At 50.1% G+C, this 27,121-nt stretch overlaps 6 protein-coding genes across 6 annotated transcripts; 4 read left to right on the top strand and 2 right to left on the bottom strand.

The window, feature by feature from the left end:
• Positions 1-417: 417 nt before the first annotated feature.
• LAJ45_04867 (uncharacterized protein) lies at positions 418-2,662 on the top strand (the record flags this gene model as incomplete). The annotated part of the gene is made up of 6 exons (XM_046114443.1): positions 418-759; positions 818-860; positions 918-991; positions 1,048-1,753; positions 1,821-2,099; positions 2,166-2,662. The coding sequence occupies 6 exons, from the start codon at positions 418-420 to the stop codon at positions 2,660-2,662; spliced, it is 1,941 nt and encodes a 646-aa protein (XP_045972469.1).
• A 653-nt stretch (positions 2,663-3,315) lies between these two features.
• On the bottom strand, positions 3,316-7,524 carry LAJ45_04866 (uncharacterized protein; the record flags this gene model as incomplete). Its single annotated transcript, XM_046114442.1, has 3 exons — positions 3,316-5,634; positions 5,691-7,382; positions 7,438-7,524. 3 exons carry the CDS (start codon positions 7,522-7,524, stop codon positions 3,316-3,318), a joined length of 4,098 nt encoding a protein of 1,365 aa, XP_045972468.1.
• A 2,632-nt stretch (positions 7,525-10,156) lies between these two features.
• LAJ45_04865 (uncharacterized protein) lies at positions 10,157-11,767 on the bottom strand (the record flags this gene model as incomplete). Its single annotated transcript, XM_046114441.1, has 1 exon — positions 10,157-11,767. The coding sequence occupies one exon, from the start codon at positions 11,765-11,767 to the stop codon at positions 10,157-10,159; it is 1,611 nt and encodes a 536-aa protein (XP_045972467.1).
• Positions 11,768-15,377: 3,610 nt separating this feature from the next.
• LAJ45_04864 (uncharacterized protein) lies at positions 15,378-19,554 on the top strand (the record flags this gene model as incomplete). The annotated part of the gene is made up of 5 exons (XM_046114440.1): positions 15,378-15,579; positions 15,647-16,414; positions 16,812-18,084; positions 18,202-18,346; positions 18,454-19,554. 5 exons carry the CDS (start codon positions 15,378-15,380, stop codon positions 19,552-19,554), a joined length of 3,489 nt encoding a protein of 1,162 aa, XP_045972466.1.
• Positions 19,555-20,841: 1,287 nt separating this feature from the next.
• On the top strand, positions 20,842-22,658 carry LAJ45_04863 (uncharacterized protein; the record flags this gene model as incomplete). The annotated part of the gene is made up of 2 exons (XM_046114439.1): positions 20,842-21,264; positions 21,351-22,658. 2 exons carry the CDS (start codon positions 20,842-20,844, stop codon positions 22,656-22,658), a joined length of 1,731 nt encoding a protein of 576 aa, XP_045972465.1.
• Positions 22,659-23,131: 473 nt separating this feature from the next.
• Positions 23,132-24,525, top strand: LAJ45_04862 (uncharacterized protein; the record flags this gene model as incomplete). Its single annotated transcript, XM_046114438.1, has 2 exons — positions 23,132-23,706; positions 23,772-24,525. The coding sequence occupies 2 exons, from the start codon at positions 23,132-23,134 to the stop codon at positions 24,523-24,525; spliced, it is 1,329 nt and encodes a 442-aa protein (XP_045972464.1).
• Between the last annotated feature and the right edge of the window lie 2,596 nt (positions 24,526-27,121).

The following is a 27,121-nucleotide window of genomic DNA, read 5'->3' as shown; positions in this document are numbered from 1 at the left end:
TAAAGAGTAGACATCCCCAACAATACATAAGATGTGATCTTAGCAGTATGTCAATTTTATGCCGAGTTAAAGTAATATCACCAAACATCACTCGTCCTCAAAACTGGTAAAAGACTCGACTAGTGTGATAAGCTTATTGACAACGAATCATCTCCCCTGTTGGCTTCATGTATACATGCGCTAGTCGGTACACCTTCCAAGCGATCTGCGCTCCGACAGGTCTTTCATAATATATCACTCGATCCAATCTAGGACCTTCGATAACAATCGAGTGAAACACCGCCACAAACTTCCTTTGGTTCAATAAACTTCTCGGGAAAAAGCAACTCCACATATGATGAACGCAGCCTCGTGACATATGTTGGACGCCTTAATGCGTATATTGCTGACTAACCTAGCAAGGCTGCAGTGCTGTCAATGCTACAAAAAGAGGCGGAGACAGAGCTCAGCTTTCGTTTTTGCTACCCGAAACCCACAAACAATAAACAGGAGATGGAATCGACTATTCAGAGCATCTCAAATGCCCCCACCGCGGTTCAGGATAAAAAGCAAGGGTTATGGACCTGTGAGATCTGCAACCATCCGATGGGAGAAGGGTCCCAACAGAGCCATTTGGCAGGCAAGAAACATAAGGCAAAGGCTCAAAAAATTGAACAGCGGTCGAGCAATGAAAACTCCCCCAGCGTCCATGGAAATCTAATGGAATTAGGATCTCCCAAAACCGGAGCTCTAGCGAGGGAAGTAATAACGGACCCTGTCGTGAGTCATTAATGTCATTCTGCTTGAATTCCCCGGAAGCTAAGACTTAATTCCATAGAAACTTTCGTATCTAAGGATGAAACAACAAATGGAGTTATATGGTGGTTACCCAACCAAAACAATTACAACCAATATTAAGACGCCTAGGGGAAAGGAAGGCTCTAGCCGTGATACACGAGCTGTATACCCAGAAACAGTATTACATGGCGAAGAGTGTGAAGGCGATGAAAATGTAGAGTGTTCATTATTCAAGTCCACCGCCTCTCGAGTGCTAATATATCTGGTAAGAGTAACTCGACCACTACAGATATCCCGTTGCCAAAACCATCCCTACTTCAGCTTCGGAAAAAGTCCGATTTATATATTGCCCCTTTAATAGATCAGAATATCCCTTCTACACCCCCGGCTGCAGCTTTAGTATCATTGAAAGCAGCTCGACGGGTTCAAGATTTTGGGAGCCTAAGCTACCCCGCCGATATTTTGTCGCCAGGTCTGTCTCAACACTCTGCTGGGAATTTCAAATACGATAAAGATTTTTTGATGCAGTTTAAGAATGTTGTTACGGAGAAACCTTTGAACTGGGACAAAAAGGTACACGGACTTTTCGGGGATGGAGCCCCCTTGCCGGAGGCCGTCCGCGCTGCACTTGGTCTTACTACCTTGCCTAGTACTACACTCAGAAAACCCCGTACAAGTTCGGTAGCTGGCCAATTACCTCTAAATATGATGACTCCATTGCAGAGATTTCAGCTTTCTAGAGCCGGATTGAGACCTGAGACAGGAACCAATGCCACTAGCTCTGGGGTAGACATAACTCGAAAAGGCCTAGAAAACTCACTGAAGGGCCCAGAGCCCGATAAGTCTAGATCTAGCAAAAGTTCTTCATGGGGGAATTGGAAGAATGGAAAGAACACTATCGATGGGACCGAGCCTGAACAAGGAGATATTCCAAACCCGGCCCCACCAACCGCCGACTTTGGAAGCCCCCCCCAGAGTATGCTAGCCAATTACAAGCCATAGTAATTATAACTGGAGAACATATTTCTAATTTTCAACTCCAGACAATAGTTCCGAACGTGAAATCACTCCTATACCCGACAATCCACCCTATACTGCCCACATCGGCAATCTTAGCTTTGATATCGAAGTCCAAGAGATCTCGGATTTCTTCTCGGAGTGCGACGTTAAAACAGTGAGGCTTGTTCGAGACAAACCAAATGATCGCCCCAAAGGCTTTGGTTATGTCGAGTTCAACACTAAGGAGGGCTTGATTGCAGCCACAGAGCTTAATGGAGTCAAGGTCTGCGGTAGAAATATTAGAGTTAACATTGCAAGACCACGTAAGAAGCTTTCCCCGTGAAGGGAGTGTTTTTGTATTCAAAATGATAACATTACCCTCACTCTAGCAAAAACAACCAAGACAGATCAGGGCCCTGCCGCCGGAGGATGGAGAGATGCAGCATCAACAAATTTGGAATCTCTGGTAAATCAAACACCGATAGTAGAGTTATCAGCCGTGACGAGAGCACTTGAAGAAAGTGTAGGAATACGGAGACTGAGCTTAGTAAAAGAGCCTCAGGTTACAGACCGCATTGGAAGATGGAGGAATACAACACTGGAGAAAAAACCACCTCCAACGGAAATAACACCGAAATGGGATTGTGTGAGCTGTGGTATTTCGATTGCTCTAGATAAAAAAGATATCCATCTTTTGGGGCATTCTGCGAGGCTTAAGAAACAGCAGCAACAAAGATTAGGGAGTAACTCAAACATCCGGAAGGGTGAACGGCGCCGATCTTCGCTGATACGTGGCGAGATTGAGACCGCTGAAGAAGGTGATATCGATATCTGGGGTGGAAAACCAAGTGATGAAACGTTCAGTAATTGTGATTGGGAGTCTTAGCACTTCATATGGATAGGGTATTAAGTTACCCTTTGACGGTGGATTTGATGGGAGGAGGCGGGGTGGGGAAGATTAAAGTAACAATATCGATACATACATCACATTATATGAAGTGCTCACTGTATTTGAGTTTACACATGACGTGTCGGGATTTAACCCTTCCTGGTACCTACCTAACCAAAAATGTATGCATAAAAATTCTGTCCTGGAATGAGCAGTTAAAATATGCAGCTATGCACTTAAGATATACGTACATACACATTTTAGGCCGATAAATGTGTTGCATATTATATTAAATATCACCGACCGTGCCCATGAATCAACCAAACAAATAATAATAATAATAAACAGGTTGTACTCATTAATGAGAATGCAATGTATATGAGTGATATCTTATGATCACGACCAAGAGGCTGCATTCACAATTGGTTAGTTGAGTGGTAGTTTGTTAGTTGTCATGTGGCTGCATGCACAGGAAATTAATTAACGATCGATGGCTAAAGAAAATTTATTGCTATTTCTTATAGCTATAGCTATAGGATCGGGTAGTTCAAACAACAAGAGAAAAGAAAGAAAACAGTATAGCTGATAATAAGCTACAAAAAAAAAAAAAAAACCTATTCCCGCTAGAACCCATTGGTACCAATCAGCTCCTATCTCGTGAATGGAATTATTCTCTCCCCTTTCTTGAATTTCAAACGTTCATCAACGGCATCCTTATAGAGCTCAATTCTATGAACGAAACGCTCCTCCCGCTCACATTCCCTAAAGAAGGCCTTCGCTGCATTGGGACAGTGATTTATGATTTGACCAAGAGTAATCTCTGCCTCAGCAGCTTCCAATCTTTCTGTAAAATCTTCGGCAGATAGCGGTCCGTCGTCCTCTGAATCCTTAGGTTCTAAAAACATCTTATAAAAGCTCTCAGGAGTAAGAGGGAGGGCACTACCAAGGACATCGCCACGAATTGGATAATCGTCTTGCGCTTTCGTGGCGTTCTCAATAATCTGATTCGCCTCTTCATTGGCCTTATTCAGTAGTTTGCGTGCTTCGTCCTTTGCCTTCTTTTTTTGGGAGGCAATCTCTTCGAGTAAATTCTTCCTCGCTTTTCCAATCTTCTCCTGCTCTTCCTCAATCTTTTTATATTCATCCTTGATCTTTTCTGTACTATTCTTCTTCATATCTTCGCAGAGTTTATTTGTTTCCGCTATTTTCCTCGAGTTTGCCTCTTCTTGAACTCTCAAGGCCTCTTCTTGATCGCTCTTCATCGCTATTGCAAATGCAATTCCAGCGTCTTCACTTACCTGACGTTTCTCCTCAGCCTGGCTCACGATTTTTTTGGACACTTCTGTCGCCTCCCGTTTCTTTGCCTCCGCTTCTCGCATGATCTTATCTGCATGTGCCTTGATTTTTGATGCCTCTTCTCTGGCCTCGGCCTTTATTTTTTCACTGATTACCACCACACGTGACTTTGAATCTTCAGCATCTTTCTTCACTTTTAGGGCTTGCTGTGTAATATTTGCCGCATCCGTTTTTGCTTTTGCCCTGATCAAGTCAGCTTCCTTCCGTGCGTTTTCAACGCTTTCCTTCACTGTAACAGCCTCTTTCTTTACTTCCTCGGTTTCTGCCTTCTTAGCCCCGATATCTTGCTCCAAAATTTCGGCGATCTTCTTCAGGTTTTCAATCTCTTTCTTCGCCTTCTCGGCCTCTTTCTCCGCATTCTCAGCCTCTTTCTTCGCCTTTATAAACTCCTTGTATTTTTTCCCCTTTTCTGAGTCGATCTGCACAAGCTCAGCTTTCTCCTGTATTAATCCGGCAACAGTTTTCCTGGCTGCTAGATCCCTGGTTTGTTTTTCAATCAATATTCCTTGCACCCTGATGATTTCTTGCAACTCCATGAGGCGCATATCATACACCCTCTTGAATTCCCCTATCTCTTGATCATACTTTAATTTCTGTGCTTCCCTTTTCTCCTTTTCGTTAACTCGCTTTTTTATTGCTTGCTGTATAATTACAGAAGCCTCCTTTCTTATCTTTTCGGCTTCCACCTTAGCATCCTCAATGATTTTTTGGCCCTGGAGTTTGCTTTTTTCGCCATCCTTCTTGATTTTCTCGGCTTGAGCCATTGTACGTTCCTGCATCTTGATAGCTTCGTTGGTCATATCTTCGGAGCGCGTCCTAACTTCCATTGCTTTCGCCAATATATCTTTTTCCATCCTTTTATTACTCTCTAAAATTGCTTCGTTTTCCTTCTTTGCTTCCGAAATCCTCTCCTCTGTTTTCTTCAATATTTCTTCAGTCTCTATCTGTATCTGTGCCTTATTCTTTATGAGCTGCTCAGTCTCTATTTCCAATTCATGATCATCCATCCTCTTCTCGGAGCTTTTCCGGGCTTCTCCGGCAAATTTCACTTTTCCAGCTTGTTCGGCAAAGTACGTCTTGACCAACCTAATATTTTGCGACTCGTTGGTGATAGCTTTACAGACCTCTCCACTTTTTGCTTCTTCTGCGAGCCTTGCTGTTTCAGCTGCCTTTTCTAATATATCTTTTTTCATTCTTTCGGCACTTTTGACACTTTCTTTTGCCTTCCCGTTTACTTCATCGATAATCAACTTGGGAGAATAATTATAATGCCCGGTTTGCTGCAACTGTGGTGCCCCCAGGTCAGGATCTGGCCATGCGACCCTGAACCTCTTTCTCAAATCTTCCTCGCGATAACGAATATCCCGAAGTGCTTTTGATTTCATGTTTTGAATTTCTCCCAGTGTTTTTAACCAGATATTTTGTGCATCGGATTCAGCATCCAAGCGAGTTTTGGTCGCCATGGCTGAAGCCATGATATGGGAGTCAATCCCCTCGGCCCACATCAACTTGGCTTGTGAGACAATCCTGTCTGCCTCAGCCTGGGCCTTTAGGACTATCTCATTTGCATGAGTCATAGCTAACTGACCATAATGCTGGTTGTCTTTAATAGTCTTTTTCCCAATTAGAACTCTTTGGTCACTTAACTATTTATTTCTGGTTTACGTACCTGATACTCCCTGAGTATTTCGACAGGACCTGTTATTCCAGACGTATCCTGTGAGACTTCATCGAGGTAGTCATGAGAATTAGCCTGAGAGATAGTTTCAATTCTCTTGGTCTTTGGCTCCTGTGTCCCATTGGAACAGATTATCCCCGTAAGTTGCTCATCAATATCTGTTACCTGATCTACTCCAAACTCAGGTACCCCGTTATGGAACGGCCGATTCTCAATCCCATCAGTCAATTTCGAGAAGTACGGTAAACCATTTGAACCTTCCTTCTTAAATCTATCTGGACTAGTCCTTGCACTTGACATGATATATTTCGCGTCATTCGGTCCCTTCGAACTAAGATTATCGCTTGAGCTGCTAAGGTGGGACATTTCTGGACTACGCCGCGTGGGAGTTCCATCGGATGAATTGGCCTCTACTGACCCAGCTTTATCGTCCTCTGTGTGGGGTGTCTGGCAGGCCATTAATATTTTATCCATTGTCATGTCCATGATTTCTTTGGGAATCCAAATATGACCACAGGGAAGACATCTTAGGTAACAGTCGTGGTTTGACACATTTCGAGACATTGAACTCTTTATGGCCAGTTCTGCAAGAGCTTTAGCTTGTTCGTAACCGAGTAGTATTTGAGCCCTATTTGAATGGTTACTATCTTTGTAAGATAGTATATCAAGACAGTCATTTTCGTGGGAACCAACATCCATGGCAAGCCGCTTTCTTATGCGTATAAATCGTTTGTAGCTCTTAGGATAAGGCCCACCTTCTGGGCTAAATTGACTATCTGATATGGACTTCCACCAAGTGACAAGAGGCTCCTGATTTGTATAGAGCTCAACCCGAACAAATGGATTTATGTTGGACTTCCCTCTCAGGGATTCAATAACTTCCAAAAAGGTCTCAAATGTAACTAATTCACACATCCCTCGTCTATCCCTCTCTGACTTTGAAAAGAATTGGAGGTGGTCACCGAAACAGGGAATCCATGTATTTAAAGATACTTCTGGCCCGAGGAAGACGCCGATACCAAGGATAGGTCTCCATGACTCCTCTCCTAGACCGATCACTGCAATATCCGTATAAATTCTCAGTGTTCGTTGATCACTTGAATCATAGGGGAGTAGGGGGTAGAGTGAAAATCTTGATGGCATAATATATCCTTCCGATATGGATACGAAGGACATATAGTTGAATCTCTGAAGAAAACCTATACCAAATATTCCATCGACCCCTTTTGTAGGAAGATCAGCTCGATGCCATATCTGAGTCCCTTCGAGCATAAAATTAATGCCAAAGAGTTCCCATGTAACAGTATAATCCGGCCATGGTACTGTTGCACCGTAATCCGAAGAAATAATTGTCATCTCCAGTCTTGTATCAATACAGACACGAATGTAGTGTTCCTGGTTCAAAGAGCTATCAGTGGGAGAGGTAAGTTTTAGTAGCGGTTGAAGTGTTGGACCTGTGTAGGTATTTGGGGCACTATCAAAATCGTTATCTAGTAGCCTAGTGGTTCCGATTGTTACATCCATCTTCAGGTGTTCTGGCCCAGCCGATGGATTCAAGATTTCATCTAACGGCCCATATTCAGAAGGTGCTGCTGTATTTGCATTTTCAACAGCAGCTGGCTCTGATCCGGAGCGGTTTTTGGGTGGATACACGGAGACCCCGGAAAAGCTAGCCTTGGAATTCTTATTTCTTAGTTGGTATTAAGATCTTACTTAGAGCGATTTGCTAAATACTCACTTCTCTCTCAGGACTGAGCATGATTGCCTGTTCTGAAGTTGTTTCAGGTCCTCGTTCGATTCGACTAGATGTCGTCTCGATGGTCATGTTTGGGTCGAGCTCCTATATTCCAAACGGTAAATATATTAAACGTTAGTGGGATTTCATGTATCTGCTTGCTCTTGAAAAGGGTTTCAGGCAAGATGTATACGTTTACGGGTTGTGTTTGTTGAGTAACAGTAGTCACTTGAAGGCCGTCAAGTGGCTGTAGAGGATAATTATTTTGTTTATGCAGAGTATGGGGTGGTGGAGGGCGTATATCGGTTTGAGGTTATACATGTACTTGTCTACATGTAGTGCTGATGAAAAGAACAGATAGGGCCAGGTTGACCTGTTCGGAAACTTAGATGGCTGGCTACTTGCATGGATCGTGTATTTGGTTGGTTGAAAATACACGTTACTATCAATGTCAAGGCCCGGTTAGCTTAGTGGTAGAGCGTGTGGCTTTTACAGGACTGTATCCTCTGGAAGTTTACCTCAAGGTCGCGGGTTCGACCCCCGCATCGGGCTAGTAACTATCTTTTTGATGCTTCTACTGCAGCATTGGTAAGTGATGCTAATGTTGATGGTAGTCCCGTTCGCAGACCCTTACGCGCTGTCTTGACACAGAAAGCAGTATGGGCACAGGGCAGCTATGTTGATGGACGTAATGCTAGCATCACAGAGAAGAATTACAACAGTCCTCACTGTTAACAGACTTACTTGGGAGGTGTACTTTAGTAGCATGTGCTAATCGTTTAAGAAATCATAAAGGGTTGATCCAATCTAGATACTTGTGTATCCTTGCACCGAATTTACATGCAGAAAGCTATCGAAACTACGTGTGCTTTATTTTATTGCTTATCTCGAAGACGATTGAGTACGAATGTTAAATCTTATGTATTACAAGTGTAATGCAGCCTCTGGCGCAATTGCAAATGTGCGTGTGGTGAGTAAATAGAATTCCGTAGTTTATTGTGGTTTCATTATATCCCCTCGTCTGACTTTGGATCGATTGGATAATACATACTGCTGAGGTTGTCAGTTTCAAGTTGTCCGTCTATCCCTTGGACGGATGAAACTCTCAAATTCGCAGCTTCCCTCTTTCAGCTAATACTAGCTAGATATGGTAACTCGTGCTGATTTTGATTGGCTCCATTACTTCAACCGCACGCAAAAAGCAACAAACTTACCTGACTAAGTGCGTGCACGGACCAAGCTACGAATTTGAGAGTTTCATCCGTCCAAGGGATAGATTCGCTAAAGCTTGAGAGAGTGAAATAATACTGTCCATGATATATATATGATCTCGGTCCTTCTTTCTCAAAAAAGAGCTCCTAATAAAAATATGTAGTTCAAAAAAAGATAGTTTTACTCTTCTAAAGATCATCTAGATAGAGGGTTCAAGATTGATATATTAGTATCAAACTGGGAGCCTTCCCGTGGATATTTTTAAAGATTTGTAGGCGTTCAAATGTGGTCTGTAGATCCCCCCAGAGGGTGCCTACAGAGTTGCTGTGAGCCGTTTCTATGCAAGATCTGTAATTTATCTTCAAGGCTTCAAGTTTGAACACCTTCAGAATATCTACGGGAAGGCTTCCACTATTTCTATAATTATATCAGTATTTGCCCTTTCAATGTCAACTCCCTTCCTTTCCCTAGGGAGCAGTTATTTGTCTATATATCTGATGATATATCTAGCTGTTGTATGCATGCAGACTATTCAATCATAAATATTCCTGACCGTCGACCACGCCGATCAAGACTATTATTTAAGAACGACCTATTTTTAATGATACATAATTTGTCAAAAATAGTAGTAGTACGTACATAACTCGTGTATCTTAATGTTTGAATAATGCCGGCGAAGCAACCACGATCTTGAGCTCGAAAGGCTCAGACTTTGGGATGAGACCGGCTTTTCGGACTCGTCTTAAACTGGCTCAAATGCGGGTATTACCATACATACAAACATGAATGACTCAATCATTTCATCACCGATAAGCCTACCGGAGCATGATAATAACCTTCATTGGAGGTTGGTGATAGGTCGTATCCTACCAGCGGAGAGCGAGAATGTTAATGCAGTCGTTGACAAAATTAGGTCTCACGGCCTAAAATAAAACCTTGACACATGCACAAGAGTGCTCTCTAATCTGTAGAAATTCCCAGGTTGATTAGAACAGAGTACTAAAATTGGCCGGTATTCAACAATGCTGCCCTTCTTGCATGGTGGGCATAGTGCAACGAATTAAAGGCCGACGTCACACTGACCCACATATGTACCCAGCCCAAGAAACCCAAGAAAATCAAAAAAGATCTTTGTGAGTTTTAAATACTCTAGAGTACATATTTGCAGGATATTTTTAGCAGATATAAGGTCGTACAAACGTGCTACCTGCGGCGTGTAGGTATATACCAATAATATGTAGAGTTTACTAGGAAGTACCTTGTGACAGTATTTCCATCTACCGAGTTTGAGTTTCCTCTGGTTGCACTGACAGTGGGTAAATGCATGGCTAGGGTTACCTATTGCCCTCGTTAATTCAGGGTTAGGGTAACCAAAAATGATAACAAGATGGTGAACACAGACTATCACTCGGTAGGCGGTACCATTGGAGAAAAAACAGTGCTTTTTTAACATTACAACGCATATCGCTATGATTACCTGCAGTATTTTGTTTCTTGTCCTCGACTTCGACTATCTCAGTTTGTACACACATGGCTTGAGAATCTTGCTCTCATCTACCTCACCCTCCAAGAACTTTGACTTCTTCTTTTTCGCCTTCCAGGTCTCCCCCTGTCCCTGTCTCTCGCTTTCTTCTTCATCGTCTTGGATCCTCTTTTCACGCTCAGGAATTTTTACAAACTCCATACGAACAAACATTTTATTTCCAGAGTCGACCTGTCCCCGCAAAGTAAACCCACGTTTGGAAAGTGCGTCGATGAATGACTTGTATGTCTCCGTATCCGGCTTCTTGCTGCCATCTGGCTCGATACTCTCGCCATCATCTTCCTCTTTCTTGCCTTTCTTGCTGCCAACTGTTATACCTTTGGTTGACGCAGGGCGATGAAATCGGCTCTTAATCTCCGCGACCCACAGCTCCCCGCGCCATCGCAGTACGCGATACGCTTCCTCAATAAAATCGAGGAAATTGATCCCCATGAGAGCGAGACAGAATATGACAATATCAACACTCTCGGGTTCTAATGGGAGGTGCGCGATATCAGCCACTGTTACATCTTTGGTTGAGGCCTGCAGATCGTAGCTTAAAATCTTGACTTTGCCCTTCCCGCGAGGCTTTTGGTGGTTGATCGTTGCGGCGATCTTTGCGTCACCGCACCCCAAGTCTGCGACTGTGCACCAGCCTTCCTCGCGATCTCTCGGCAGAGGGAGGAGCCCTTTCTCAGTATTATTCCATTTCTTGTTGTGCCCTCGCTCAAATTTGATCTTTGAACGGTCTTGCAGCGCCTTGATGAAGATATCTACCGGATTTTCTGGCCACACCTCGACCTGCCGCCGGAAACCGGCATGGTATTCCTGGTACATTTCGGGCTGGGAGGTAAAGAGTGAGAGCGAAGAGTCTGAGGGTGTAGTATAGAGAATCTCATTGATATGACGGAAGCGCGCAGATGTGAGCTTAGCGCGCATCTTCTGTTGGAGAGGGGTCAGTGCTGGCATTGTGGAGAGCGCGGGTTTAAGTGTAGCGGGAGGATCGGGGGCTACCGCTGCGGGGGTGGTCGTCTCGGGGTCTGAGATCTTTTTGTTGTCTTGCTTTTTCTTCTTTTTCGGAGGTGCCGCTTCGTCTGATGCTGCGTCTTTGGGAATCCCGGACTGGTCTCCGTCGTCTAGTTTGCTGCGCTTCTTTTTCCGGCCCTCCTTCTCCTTCGCTGGTGCTGCGGGATCATCCTCCTTTGTGGTGGCAGTGTCTTGTTCTACCACAATCCTTTCCTTCTTCTCCTTCCTCTTCTTTCTGTCGCGGGACCTCTTGGCTGCCTTGCCTTCAATTACTTTCTCGTAGAGTGCCAACACATTATCGGGAGTCACCACTGTGTTCTTTACAGATGTGTTGTTATTGCTGCTGTTGTTCTTATTAGGGACTCGCTCAGATTCTAGTTCCGCAGCCTCGACGGCTTCATCCATACCAGGAAGATTCCGTTTTTTTGAAAGTGGGATGGCATTGGTATCGGATGCGGTGTTTCCGGATTTCTTCTTCTTGGGGTTATTTGTGTGCTTCTTTGAGGCCTTGCCGGTCTCAATGACCTGGGTCTTGGGAGCCGTTGCTAGGTTCCAGCCACTGACGGCAAACATGATTGCCTATCTGCTGTAGTCTTTGTGCGTTGGTGGCGATGATGACTGTTGTGCTGTTGTTGTTGTCGGAGGTGTTCGCAAGGTCACTGTCGTATGAGAGACGGAATTTTTTTTTCGGCGTTGCTTGTTTCGTGTAACATGCAGGGTCAGGGCTGTTTCTTGGCGAGTGCTATACCCGTTATCTGATTTGATAGTGAGATAGCAATCTTATCTCATACATGTACCTACATGTAGACACAAATCATGGTGTGCTAGAATCATTCACTGCGCATGAGCACGAGATAGGTGCATGAGTACAATACACAGAGGAGAGTGAGTGGGGTTGAGTCGATCTTACCTACACGCATAGATGGTCTGATTCTTAGGGGGGCGTACATGTATGTACTTGTATGCATTTATCATGTACTCAACTTGCTCTGGAGTACAAATTGCAAAACGCTCTGTAGAGTAGTGTCACAGGGGAGATCACTTTAAGCCTTGTGTTGACAAATGGATGGAACATGTATATACATGTAGCCAGACTTTCCAGGGTAGAAACAAGGCATGAAATCACGGCCTGGTTGAACATCAAGGGCCATATGTAGAGACAAACCCTGAGTAGTACAAGCAGCTACTTGCAGGTAGGTACATACATGTCTGTAGAGTACCTCACCAGCTTAGTATGAACACGCGGCGGGAAGACTTTTGGTATCAGATCCATAGAATATGTAAGGAAAGACAGTGAGAAAAACCACATATATCTCTATAAATATATTTTATCCCCATCGAACTCCATGTACCTATCTTGATTACTTTGGGCTGGCTCGACGAGCCTGTCCTAGGAGCCTCCTTCCTGCTGATAGCATCAGGCTCGTAATTACATGTACTCTTCCTACAAAATCTTGAAGATTTATATCACAAAAACAATTACTACATGTAAGTTAGTGGTAGGACCTGCATGCCCCACGCCCAGCTTCCCAATGCTATTTTTGATTGAGAAAAAATGTTCTGTTCGCCGGGCTGAAATCCGTTTACTTTATATCTGCACAGAATGATACGTAACGTACGTATAGCTCCCTGCACCCATTGCCGATTATTCATCATCTATGTATGGGGCGGCGGAAAGGCCGGGAGGTTGCACAAAGAAAATTCTCACTCTTACCAATTGCTCTCAAGTATCACGACATGGACAGGTTAAGAACTGCTATTCTAGAATATGATATGCTAACTCCATTTGCCCCACGATTTATTAGCGGGCCCCTTCTGTGGGGATTAAATATAGAAACCTTTGCTCCAAGTGGGGCTTGCACATCCCCAACTTAAGCTTCTTTTCCACGTTCGGCACGTTCCAGCGTCGCACTCTGAGGTCCACGTTGTTGACCCGAGAAAGGGTTTCGCGATATCACATCGATCGATTTCAACATCTTGCTCTCCTGGGGAGGGCATCAATTTCCAGGTCAATGTGAGAAAGATTCTACTCGTACGGACCCCCCCCCCCCCCCCGAATACGAGTACGCGGAGTCAATTGATGCCGAGTGAGTGGATTGTTTACGGCACAGACATTTGGCTACAGAAAGTGCGGTCTTTCCTTTTTTTCATTCTTTCCCGTTGGTTCTTCGGGGAAAATAATTCTTATTTGCCCGGCCTTTAAGTCGGTTGTTCATCGACGTATCAGCAACGGAAAACCCCGAGATTTCAGCTGAAGTTGAGCAGATCGTGCATGAAGACTAGTTCATAGAAAACTAATTTTATAGCCCTACCGAATGCATGATCTGCTATGCGAACCGTTTTTAGAGCAAGGCTAGCAACACGCGCAATTGATATGTAGCGAGTACTAATCCAACAGTTGATAGGATCAGTAACCTGCGCATTTAGGGTACTCTACTATCATTACTCATCTGCCTGTGCTTTAGAGAAAGCGATGTGCCTTTGGTTTGCGTTCTATGCCTTTGATTTATATCCAGAGGTGAGGGTCGGTGTGGTTAGTCGGGAAACCCAAATGGGTGTGTGTAAACCCTCGGACCAACAACCACAACAACGGCCAATTGAAGGGGTGCCACAGCCTGTGGCTTCCATGAATAACTCTGCGGTTTGCCACACCATATCTTACCTGGGAATCAATTGACTCGCATCCAAGGCGTCAGGGATTCTTGTGAACTGAGACCGGTCTATGTCTCAGTTTCAGATGTCACGGCGAAATGGGAAACGGTTGCCAGTTAACCCCGCTGAATTGAACTTGGATTGTCTTTGCCAAGTCTTAGTGCGCGGGTCAATGGAAAAAAGCAAATCTGACGCTGCCGGAGGAACATTCGTCCTGGCTCGCTTCTTTGTGCAATTGGAGGGAGGTGTAACATATCGATGTTTCTGTTCTGCGCAGTAGGAACATTTGTTAGAAGACATGGGTCTATTTGCTTCCATTTCCCGTGAGAGGGTTTAAACTTTGGGGTTTGGAGGGTGGTACCTGTATGGCTCGGAGGCGCCGATAGATGTCTCTCCCAGAACTATATTTTCTACGGGTACTTGGCGTCTGGAAGGGACGAGGATTTCTAGCCCCATATCATCTCTTTGTAGCGAGGCCCAGTATGATAAATCGGCAAGTTGAGTTTTCCATCTTCCTACGAAAGTGCCATAATTTCTAGAGCTATCTCTGACATTAGAACAATAGTACACATGTACCCTCATCCTATTTAACCCGTTTTTGGTTGAATTCTTCCTCTCCCCCCACAGTATAGTAATCTAAATTCGGTCACGGTGTGTACGAATAGCTACATGTACTCTACCTTTGGACACATCCCGTTTTTCTACCCTGCATCCCGGTCCAAAGGTAGGAAGGAACGCTTTTAGTTGCCCTTTTGCATCTACATCCCTCAGTTTCCGCAACTCCTAACCAGAAAGTCAGCCAGTTGGTGGGTTATATAACTGAGTGGGAGAGTGGAAGAAAAAAATGCAAGAGTGGTGAAAAGAGATTCGTTCATGTATGTACGATACAGTACCGTGCACCACTATTGGATTGGTTTTTATTCAGCTTGGAGTTCCACGGGTCTAAAGAGAACATCTCTATCCTCTCGGAGATTCTACTTCCTCTCTTCCCTTTATCCATAAGATTTTCTTCCCCACGGATCCCCCCATCACCCTGGTTCAATAACGCCTCCAAAAAGGACCATCTATTAGCTTGTCTTCATTGGTGTCACTACTAGTACTGTTACTCCACCTTTTTGTGCAATCAGCCCATCTCTACACATACACAAGCTTGGGTAACACAGACGGGAAACCTGAGAAGAAGGTTGTGGCTGGCAGAAAAAAAATCTGACGGGGGGGTCGTCTTGATTGTGATAGGTTCCCAGGAAGTGAATGGTGGAGAGATCATTCAAGGAGCCCGATAGTAAGCGAATCGGAGTGTGGGATTTATATTCTGTGCTTTCCTTCTTCCTCTTCTTTCGCCTATCCTTACTTTCCTTTCTGCGTATCTTTCACCGAGGAAGGAAAACAAGTCGAAGAAGAGAAAACAGACCGATTTCTCCAAGCTACCCCGGAAGAGTTCAGTAAACGAGTTTGCATCATCACACAGCAGATCAAGTTCACACTTTGAAGCAATCCAAATAATTCGGACAAGAGTAACTCGTACCTCAGAATGGACGAAGGGGCAGCTCCACTTAATCAGCAACAACAACAAACTACCGGGGGTTCACCCACAGAAACAACAGATGGCACCGTCTCCAATTCAACATTACAGAATGAGGTCACCAGCGGTGAGAAGAGTGACAGTGGTAAGGTGGCTTCAGCAAGTGCTACCGCGAAGGCTTCGAGGAAACGTACAAAGACAGGATGTTTAAGTCAGTCGCCTACCAATCCCCTTGCTACATGGAGTGGAAAGAGACTTCTGTTAACATAGCAATGCAGCCTGCCGAAAACGTCGCATAAAATGCGGAGAAGAACGCCCAACCTGTGGGAATTGCATCAAGTCCAAACGTAACTGCGAGGGATACAACCAACGCGTCGTCTTCAAGGACGGTATGAACGGGATGTATAGGCCTGGGATGCTGGGTGCGGCAGGAGGTACGGGTGGTTCGTCAACAGATAATCGACGTCTCATACAACCATATCCCATCCAGCCTGCCCCTGCTCCTGGGTCGTCTGTTACACATCAGCCAATTGCAATTCGACCTGCACCGGTCCCACAGGCACAGGCAGAAACATACTTGAACCTCGCCCAGGACCAGTCTAAACCACCACATCTGAGGGCCATATATGCGGAACGTGGACAAGCACTCCAGGCCCATGGGCAGCTACCTCCCCATCCATTGACACCGTCGGATCCACATGGGCAACCCGAACAGTATGGACATCATGATCCATACCAGCAGCAGGTACCCGTGCCGCAGTCCAACGACACTACGGGCCAGTATCCACCCTACTATGAGCATATATCAGGTCCGGGGACGGGGTCCTTCCCTGGAGTGGTTGATAGGTCCCTTCCGCCAGGATCGTCTACTGAATTTGGTGCTCAAACATTTTTTCCAACACCTCAGTATATCGGATCATCGTCGGCGCCTTCTTTTCCATCGTCTCACCCGTCGGCGTCGAACTCATGTCCTTTCAACCCACCAATGCCTACAAAGTACAACATGGAACAGATGAATCAACCAGGGCAGGAGTTCTCGGATAATCGTAGGTCTCCCCTCCTCTGCTTCCCATGATTCTCCCAAGAATATGTGCCTTGAACGGCATTGCGTTATGTGAAGAATATGTTTGCGAACGTTTGCGTGTAGAATTTTTCTATCAATGAGAGGAGTGCGCGCCTGTCTGTTATGTGTAAATGTTGGGACTGCGTGGTTAAATCCATGTATGTGACTCCTCCTCTCAAATCTTTATATCTGCCCACCCCAATGAGTTATGCAAGACGATTTCTTCCTCTTTTCTTCCTCGTCATGTTTACTTAGAAGGCTTTTATATTGTACTTTTGTTTTTGTTTTTCTTTATTACGTAGTGATGTTTGCTACTTGCGAGCTCAAACTTACGTCGAAGGTATCCCGTCGTATTTCCGACGCTGACCCTGACAATGTAGCGACTTCCACGTCCTACCCAGAACCACCTATGATTGCTGCTCCTAGCCACGACCTCCACTTTCTCGGGCCAGAGACAGCGCACCTATCCCATCGTCGCGCAAGTGGGGTTGAATATAACGACGATGAGGACGATGATCTCTACGACGTAGAAGACGACGATGAGGAGGAGGAGGATGACGATGACGACGACGACTATGAAGTGCGTGAACTTGACCAGATGATGCTTGACCCGGACGGCCAATCAATCTCACCCAGAGCCCATATCAGCAACATCATCGCCCCACTCAGCAAGCATCTGAATGAGCACAGCAGAATATCATTCAGGAGCTTCCTGCCCGACCAGAACACACTAACAAACTACCACCCATCAATGGGCTCAAGCCCGCTCATGAACAGCACCACAGCGAAGATCTTCTGCCATTTTATATACGTCCTCGGCCCCAGCCTGTCGCTGTTTGAGCGGCAACCACCAAACCCCCACGTCGCATTCACGCCCGGGGCTGGGCTGCAGGGCCCGCAAAACGTGTGGTCATACACAGTCCCGATGCTCTCGCTGAGCCATCCGCCCCTGATGCACGCCATATTGGCACTGAGCAGCCTGCACATCTCAAAGCTCACCAAGGGGCCCTCGCACCCCAGCCTGCTGCACTACCATATTGCCTTGCGGCGGCTCGGAAAGGCGATTGCGAGCGACAAGCACAGGGGCCATGTCGCAACCCTGTCGGCAACCCTCCTCCTGGGGTACTATGAAACCATGGCCGCGGAACACGATAAGTGGAGCTCGCACATCCACGGCGCGAAGCAGCTGCTGAAGGAGATTGATTTCGACCGTGTGGCGAGGCGGGTCGAGATTCTGGATGAGCAGGATCGCATCAGCCAGCAGCAGCAGCGTGAGGGTGGCGGTCCGGGTGGTGAGCAGCAGCAGCATCTGCAGACAGAGGGCCAGCTCTGGCCGCCGCCTCCCCCGCAGCCGGGGCAGCAGCCGAGTATGCTCCGGCTGCGCAAGATGCGGAAGCAGCAGGTATACAACGACGCTGACGAGAACTTTGCCTCCATGCTCTCTGGGCATGGCCGTGCTGCGCGGAACCGCGGAGCCAGAAGAGGGGGACAGCAACAGGAAGGAGGGGGAGGAGGAGGAGGAGGAGGAGGAGGCACAGCAGCTGGAACGACCACCACTAAGGAGCTGGATGTGATGCAGTTGCAGGCAGACATGTTTTGGTGGTTTGCCAAGATGGACTGCTACCAGAGCCTTGTTAGTGGATGTCCCCTCGTGTAAGTTGTCGCCCCCAGCCTTTCGTTGCCAGCCAGCCCTAACCCTGCCACGTCGCTCTTTGGGGGGGAAGTCTAACCGCGGGAGGATTGGGATTGGATTGTTAACAGAAATAATAGATTGGACTACATTTACTGGTCGCAGTGTCCGCCCCGCGCGCGCATCGGCACGCTCGGCATGTCGTATGGCAGCTCCGACCACTACTTCCTCCTGCTCGGAAGGCTGTGCGCGTTCCAGGAGAAGGACTTGAAGAGGAAGAAGGCGGTGCAGAGGGCCAATGGCGGGATGTGGATTCCTCCGCCGGAGCTCGGAGGCCCGCCGAGAGGGATGGCTGGAAGAGGGGCTGGGGGATGGGGAGAGGGGGGATGCAGGGTCCACCCCCGGGGTGGACGGGCCCGCCGCCGCCCGGGTGGGGGAGAGGTGGGCCGCCGCAGGGAATGGGAATGGGGGGACCGCCGGGTATGGGTTTCCCGGGTGGACCTCCGGCTGGTATGGGGCCGCCTAATGGCATGGGAGGGCCACCGAATGGTATGGGAGGGCCACCTTCTGGCATGAACGGTATGCCGGGCATGAACGGTGAGAACATACAATACGGCATGGCACCCGCCCCCCCAGGCCCCCCGCGAGTCCCCCCAGCCTTCGCCCAAAACTTCCCCGAACTCTCACGCGAAAACGAACAGCGCCACCAATCCCAGAACGAACCCCCCGAAGACCTCACCGCCGCAACCCTCGAAGCCGAGCGCGAATGGTCCGCCATCCAACATGCATTCCACGTCTTCCAGCAGTCCCTCGGCGAGGAGTACCAGCCCCTGCCCATCGAATACATGCCCGTGCAGAATACGCCCTTCGGCGCCGCAATCTATTACCGCACCTACTCGATCGCAACACTGCAGATGCTCTACTACATGGCCATGATCGTCCTCGAGCGCTGCCACCCCTCCATGCCGGCAGTCACCATGATGGCCGCCGGCGTCGCGGCCCCCAAAACCGCGCGCATGGCAATCGACATTGCGCGCGTCACCGCGGGGCTAGTCCCCACGGACCCCAACGGCCAGATCAACCCCGCGCTCGGTGCTGGGCTTATCGAGTCGTCGATGCCGCTGTTCTTTGCGGCCGTGCAGTATCAGGAGCAGGCGCAGCGCGACTGGGTCGTCAGGAAGCTAAGGGAGATTACGCGGCTGACGGGGTGGGCGACGGCGTCGCGGGTGCTGCTGGGGTGTCAGAGGGCGTGGGAGAGGGCCGCGGAAATGGGGAAGGGGCCCAGGTATGAGAGGCCGCCGTTTGAGGAGGAGGGAGAGTTTTTCTATGAGTGGAATTTGGGCCCGGGGGGTGCTGCGGCGGCGGCGGTGGCGGAGGCGGGGAATGGAGAGGGGAGGTATTTGTGGAGGAGTGCGGGGAGGAGGTTGGCGGGGGCGGCGGGGATATTGGGGCCGTTGAGGGAGGATTTTGGGGTGGGGGGTTTGACGATTTAGGGGGGTGGGGTGTGGGGTGTGGGTGTGGGTGTGGGTGTGGGTTGTTTTTGAGGGTAGGGTAGGGTAGGGTACGTAGATACATGTATGTACGATAGGAGCTGGCGATATTAGTTGCTATCGCGAGCATGTTTCTATAGTTGTGGATTTTTGTTATTATTTTTTGATACTGTGTATATGTAAATTAAAACTAGGAAAAATATATATGCAAATGGTTCGGCTACTTAGTTATATAAACTACATACACGATATATCACCCGTCCGAGAGATCGAGTGATTATCCATGCCGCATCATCATCAACCCACACCCCCAGCCCAGCACATGCACAGCTCCTTGTTTAACAACCCTTACCCTGGTTCTACCTACCTACCTACCAAGCATCAATGACTGCTATTGCCGCTTTTTTTCACCAATGGATATGGAATGCGGTGCTTAGGCCCGATCTTCACATAGCGATGCATGCATATATACGGCGCCGGTGGTTAGTGCTGACGGCAGATACAGGTGTTTTTCGTGTCAGCCCTGGATGGATTGAGTAATTCGGGTTCGTCCGTTGTTGCAGCCTTGGGCCGGCTTGTGAGTCATAGCTATGGGTTGGGTTGGGTTGCGGTGAGGAGTTCTTGGGTTCTGCGGTAGGTGTTTGTGTAGACATACGGCGCTGTAGGTGCTAGCTAGCTTCAGTGTGGATCTAGAGTACGGGGGAGGCGGGGTGTCTTTGCTTATTTGCGATACTCTGCTCTCTCTACCTGCAGGTAGTTCACCTGTTCACCGGTGCTTGTAGGTGCTGTTTACTGCTGGGATATGCAGAGTACAGCTTGCGGTAGAAATATGGGAGGAGTCCTATTGGCTTGCCCAGCCATAGAAACCCTGTTTTTAGACCTTGTTTCTACCTCTCGCTGTATATATGGTATCGAGAGTTGGGCAATGCTTACTTGCCTGCTTGCTAATTTACTTGCATATAATTACCTACTTGCAGCCCCAAGTAATCGCAGCTAACTAGCGGTAGTTGGTATGTACCTGCGTGGAGTAGATACATGAGGAATGTGCTTCTGTTGCGCAAGTAGTCTATCCCTGCCTGGCATGGGGTATCATAACTCCCGGGTCTATGCTGTGGTCTGTGGTCTGTGGTGGCGGTCTGTGGTGGTCAGTGCTTGTGGTGGGGGAGTCAGTCCCCAAGTCTGCGGGGTAAACACCACCCCTCCTCCCCCTCCTCCTCCTCCTGTTATATAAAATACCACCCCCGCCCCCCGCCCTCCCCCTCCTCCCCAAACAAAACCACACACTTCACAATGTCCCCCACCACCCCCTCCTCAACCGCCGCCTACTACCACACCTACACAACCACCCACCCACCCCCCCACCTCGCCGCCCACCTCCTCGCCGACCAGCGCCTCATCCGCCAGAACCTGCCCCCCTCCCCCCTCGCCCTGCACATCCCACACCGCCTAATAGACCCCATCGCAACAGCGCTCTGGAACCCAACCACCGACGGGCCCCCACCGCCGCTCCCGGCGCTCCGCATACGATACCACGGCCTCATCGCGACCATCAAGAACGCCATCACCGCGCCCCCGCAGCCTGACCCGGCGCCGGCGAGTATTGTCCCCACGGACGCAGACTTCGAGGCCGCTGTGCGCGTGCTGGAGTTTTTGCAACGCGTGCCGAGCACCCGGGTTGCGGGCGACACGCCGCTAAGGGATGTGGTCGTTGCGGTGCGCGCGCTGTGGGGCGTTGGCAGTGATGGGCGGGGGCGTATGCGGCGCTGCATCCGGGCGGTGCTGTGGGCGGCGGGGGCAAGAAGCGTGGTGGGGGGAAGAGGAAGCAGCAGCACCAGCAGCAGAGGTGCTATATGTGCAGGTACCACAACGCGACGCCGCACCCGCTGTACCGGTCGCTGTGCACGTCGTGCGGCGCGTTCAATATTGCGCAGTCGGGGCTGAGCGCGCCGGGGGTGTTGCGGCTCTCTGGGCGCACAGCGCTGGTGACGGGGGGGAGGGTGGGGCTGGGGTTTGAGGTTGTGCTTAGGCTGTTGAGGTGTGGGGCGGCGGTGGTGGTGAGTTCGCGGTATCCGTGGGATGCGGAGAGGAGGTTGAGGATGGAGGGGGATTTTGGGGAGTGGCGGGGGAGGGTGGCGGTGTTGGGGGCGGACTTTCGGAGGATGAGGGATGCGGCGGGGTTGGTGGCGGGGGTGAAGAGGGTGCTGGGGGAGTGGGGGGCGGGGAAGGGGGCGGGGAGGGGGAGGGGGTGTGTGCTGGATGTGCTGGTGAACAATGCGGCGCAGACGCTGACGGACTCGGCGGGGAAGGAGGGGAGGGCGGTGGGCGTGGAGAGGCGGTTGAGGGAGGAGGGGGAGGGGAGGGAGGGCGGGGTTGTGAGGGGGCAGGAGGGATATTGGCCGAAGGTGAGGGGCGGGCAGAGGGGGATGAGGATCATTGCTGCGGTCGGGGAGGAGGAGAGTTATGGCGGCGAGTGTGATGCGCCGCGGGCGCAGGAAGTGCCCGGGCAGGAGGTGCTGGAAGAGACCGCACCAGAGGAGACACAGACACTACCGGAGAATGATGGCGCACTAACACAGCGGCACCAGTCCTCCTGGACGCAGAAGCTCGCCGACATCCCGTACCAAGACATCGGCGACGTGCTCGCCATCAACTCCTTCGTCCCACTCCTGCTCATCCGCGAGCTCCTCCCACTCATGGGCCACCCCCCTCCAACCTCCACCTCCACCACACAGGCCCCAGAAGACAAGCCCACAAAGCCCGCAGGCTACATCATCAACGTCTCCTCGCGCGAAGGGCTCTCCGAGGCCTCGCCGGACGCGAGCATCAAGGGCGGCCACCACGTGCACACAAACATGTCCAAGGCCGCGCTCAACATGATCACCGAGACGGAGGCGCACCCGGCGTGGGCGGGGCGGAGGGTCGCGATGAACTCGGTGGATCCGGGGTTCATGAGTGCGGCCGATGGGTCGGAGTGCCCGATTGGCTGGGCGGACGGCGCGGCGAGGGTGCTGTGGTGTGTGGCGAAGGGGGAGGTGGAGGGCGAGGCCGTGTGGGGGAGGTTTTTGAAGCATTTTGGGGGCGTGGAGGCGGTTGTGAGGGGCGTGTGAAGGGTCGAGTGATGGGCGGTGATGTGGGGGGGGGAAATGATTGTTGGGGGGCTGGAATGGGGGTGTAGAGAAGGGCAGTGTGTTGTATTTTAGTGTAGGTAGATTTAGTTGGCATTCGTTTTCCGCACTTTCTCGGTATTCAGCCCTTCTTCGGCGTAAATAAGGCTTGGTAATGGCCATCATACGGCCCAGTGCCGGCAGTTGTAGGCCGCCGAGTGAGCATGCATATTGCCAAACTAAACACACACACATCTGATCCATACATACACACATGTATCTGCCCTTACCCCGCAGACCCCCATCATCATGCAGGCAGTGCAATAAATGACTCATGACATCTGCCCAGCTCTAGTAGCTCTCGTCTGGAGTATATAAACCGAGTCCAGGCACCTCCACACCCGTCCCCATACCCACCCATATCTATCCCAAGTCCCCTCAACACACCCAAGCTATATATCCAACCCCCACCCACAATGCCGCCCACCCCCGCCATCGACCCCACCACGCTCTCCGACCTCCCCGCCCCCACACTCCACAAAATCCTCTCCGACCTCCCCCTCTCCTCCATCCTCTCCCTCGCCGCCACAAACACCCCCCACATCACCACCTGCATCCTCACCCACCCCACATACAGCACCCACTTCCCCACCCCCGCCGCCCTCGAAACCGCAGCCGCCTACCACACGCTCCTCACCGCCATCGCCGCCGTCGCAGGCCACAACTCAAGCCCCGCAAGCCACATCATCGACTCCACCACCCGCAGCGCCTACCACCCCGCCTGGACCCACGCCCGCACCGTCCAAGAGATCAACGCCCTCGCGCCAAACGACATCCACTACTTCGCGCAGTTCGACCCGCCCGCGTCCAACATCTGGGACAGCAGCAGTCTGCCGCGCCTGCAGGCGCGCTTCGACGAGGTGGTGCGCAACAGCGCGCGCCTGCAGGCGGAGAAGCTGGCGCAGCTGCACAGGATCCATGCGCTGCGCGAGGGGCATGTGGGCCGGTTGAAGGCGAAGATGGATCCGTCGCAGGAGCCGCGGCCGAGGGGGTGCCGCTGCTGGAGCGATTGGGGGGGCAGGTGAGGATGTTGCGGGCGGGGGTGCCGAGGGAGAGGGTGGGGAGGTGGTCGGGCGGGGTGGAGACGGTGAAGGTGTGGAGGTATCTGGGGAGGTGGGTGCCCGTGCCGTATGATCGGTATTTGGTGATGGTGTTGAAGGTGTTGAGGAGGTGGCCGTTGGCGGATGAGGCGATGCCGGGGGTGGTGGTGGTGGTGCCGGGGGGGGAGGGGAGGAGGAGGAAGGGGGTGAGGGCGGTGGAGGTGGTGGAGGAGTGGTTTGATGAGGGGGAGACGTATAGCGTGGTGCCTGCTGCTGGTGCGGAGGGTGTTGGTGGGGAGAAGCCTAAGGAGGAGGAGGCCGGGGAGGGCAAGGAGCCTGCTGCTGATGCTGGTACTGATGCTGATGCTGCGGAGAAGGTGAAGAAGGGTGGAAAGAAGATTAAATATCTCCCCTCCCCTAAGCGCCCCCACACGCACACCTACCCCGCCAGCGCGATCAAGAACATCCGCACCGCGCTCATCGGGCTCAAGTACACCTACGCCGTCCCGGGCATTTCCCCGCGGCCCAGGACAATGTACACGCCGTACTCTGCGCCCGAGTGCCAGAGCGTGCAGCGCAACATGCAGCCGTGCTTTGCGATGCCGGAGGGCCGCAACGAGCCGTTGGCGTATAGGCTGAACAATAAGGAGCTGGAGTGGCTGGAGGCGTTTCTGGCGTGCTGTGATTACATGAGTGGGATGCAGGAGATGTGGTTGGAGGGCGTGACGGTGGAGGAGTGGTGGAGGAGTAGGGAGTTGAGTTGTAGGTGAGGGTGGGTAGCTGCTAGCTATGTAGCTATGAGACATGCTTTGGCAGTACTAGCGTTAGCCGTTAAAACGCGGTTTTGCGACAAGTATATTTCTGTATGCAGAGGGGGAGAAATACATGTTTGTGAGGTTAATTTCCTTTAAAGCTGGACAAGTCCGTACCGGCAGAAACTTAGTGGTGCAGTCCCGTTCCATGCGAATAGCTATATATTTCAAAGTAAAACCCTTACTAGTATTGAGTGAAAGGTAGACAAGTCTATAACTGTGGTGATTCCGGTTGATTCCAGACTACTGAGTTCGGAGGCTAGAGACTCCCCCATTTAGCTGGCCGCGGTAGAATATATCGGGCAGCCAAAAGCCATACTGCTGCATAAAAGGAAAGGGTACAATATGCTATGCATGCATGCGCAGAGTACGCATATCTAGATCCTGCATAATAATTTGTCCCAGATTTCCGGGGATAATATTTGAGTGGCAATATATATATATATATAAGAATAGAACGAATATGATCTCTGATCGATTCTTACCACCTTTGTTACGCCCAGGACCCAGATTGCGGTCTACCGTTGACCTACATACATGTAGCTGACCAGCCATAAGCGGGAAGATCTGCCCGCCTGTGGTCCGGCCATCCCGGGGAATCCTACATATCAATACATGTGGGTAGCCCACTCGAGTAGCTACACACGTCAGCAGAATGGGCTGGACTGAGCCAGGTTGTCACTCTCCCGCTTCAGCCACTGCGGGGAGCTACATAGCTGATCATCCCGCGGTGAGGGGGTGAAGGTGTTGACCCTGTCCTGCAGCTGAGTACAGCGGGCAACCCACATGTGCAGTGTCCTTAAGGCGTGAGTGGTATCTTAGCCCGGCGGAGGGGACTTTCCTCCGTTCCTCTCCCGCTCTCTCCCTCGCTCACTACGCCCACTCACGGTATGCTGGCGAATCCTGGATAATGGCGGCCAGGGAGTGCTGCAGCACAACTGAGTGAGTACACCTGAGAGTGTTGGAATTAATTGCCAAGGTGAGTTCAGCATTCTATTATGACCGCTAGACGGCTTAGCCACCCAAACACCCCCCCCTCACTCGAGAATTTAACGCAAACAAGAAAGGATCTTCGCTGTAACCGGCTACTATACGTATATACCGTTGTTTCACCAATCACCACCCACTGTCCGAGTGAGGGGGCGTTCGAGTGGCTTTGGAGGCAGTCCGTCGATATCAATACAGTCTGTCATCCACACCTCGTCAGTAACCTCTCCGCAGCACACCCACCGACCCGAGCTTTGACCCCTCGCACGCCTGTTGCATGTATGGGAACCTTTCTAAACGGGTTCATCCCGGCTGGATCAGCAGAATAGGCGGGCCGGAAGCGTGCGTCCACCCACCATCATCGTAAGTAAGGTTAGGCCCGGGCCAGTCTGTGAGCACGATTAGCCAGATCTATTTCGAGTTTCAGAGGTCCAGGCCGGTGGCTATTCTGCTTGCTGATATCGATAACAATATGGTCCCACTTACCTGTCTCCTGGCTCGCTACACAATGCGGAAGGCGTCCCCCCCTGATCGCTCAATCTAGCCAATCAGGCCTGTCCCGGCCGTCTCCTCTCTACACCCATTTGCCCGCTCCGTCCTTATTCCTGGTTCCAACACACACCAACAGCGGAAAACTATGGAACGAGTATCCGACAAACTAATCGTCGCGTGGTCCACAACACTATTCAGGGCCACCAACTGCAATTAGGGGGTTCCAGAACCCGCCCGCCACTGCTCGCGGAGCTGTAACCAAAAAGCGGGTTTTTGTTGGTTCCCCCGAGTGATGGCCCATGACCCGTCACTCCTCTTAGCGCGGTGAGCTATGAGCACATGTCTAAATTTAAGGTTTAGGGCACCTCCGACCGCCCCACCGTGCAGAGAAGGCAACAAAAAAAAACCTGCAGCTTTGGTCGCTGGAACAGGCACAAGGCTGACCCCGCACAAAAGACATGTCTCATATAATAATAAATACATCCCCCCCCAAAACGGAGGTCACAGCCAGTCGAAGGTCAGTTTCGGTGATTAGTAAATAAAAGTAAGCTGAGATAGATGGTGGTGGTGTGTGTGTTGATAGCCCCACCACCACATAACCTGAGCTATGCGGGGAAGGGGGGGGGGGGGGGCGTATGGTGCGACTTTTGGAGTTGGGCGTCTCCATTGGACAGCGGATATCCCCGTGGATTATGCTAGTATGTTTCGAAATCCTGGGGTTCTGTCCGTGGTTCCTGGATGGCGCAATACGCTGGAAAATCCCATCCCGCAAAAACCGTCTGCTGAACCCCACATAAAATCATGCACGAGTGATATCCTGTGATCCCTACTAAATTCCCTCCTGGGACAGCCGGCGCCAGGGCGGGGATGTGTGATCTACAAAACCAACAATCACGCCCAGGATCTCGAAATCTAGACCCTCCTTGCTACATATCCGATAGCAAGCAGGGGCTGCACGCAGATCAGATATTTTATCGCACAGTCCCTCTAACGACCAGTGTATGAGTTTTTCCTATTTTCCTATCAGCACCCTTGCGGCTCTCAGCTCGCTCGAACCGCAAAAATAATAATGGGA

Source organism: Morchella importuna (assembly GCF_003444635.1).
Source record: "Morchella importuna strain M04M26 chromosome Unknown Morimp01GS012, whole genome shotgun sequence".
Classification (NCBI taxonomy): Eukaryota; Fungi; Ascomycota; class Pezizomycetes; order Pezizales; family Morchellaceae; genus Morchella; species Morchella importuna.
This window is presented reverse-complemented; position numbering and strand designations above follow the sequence as displayed.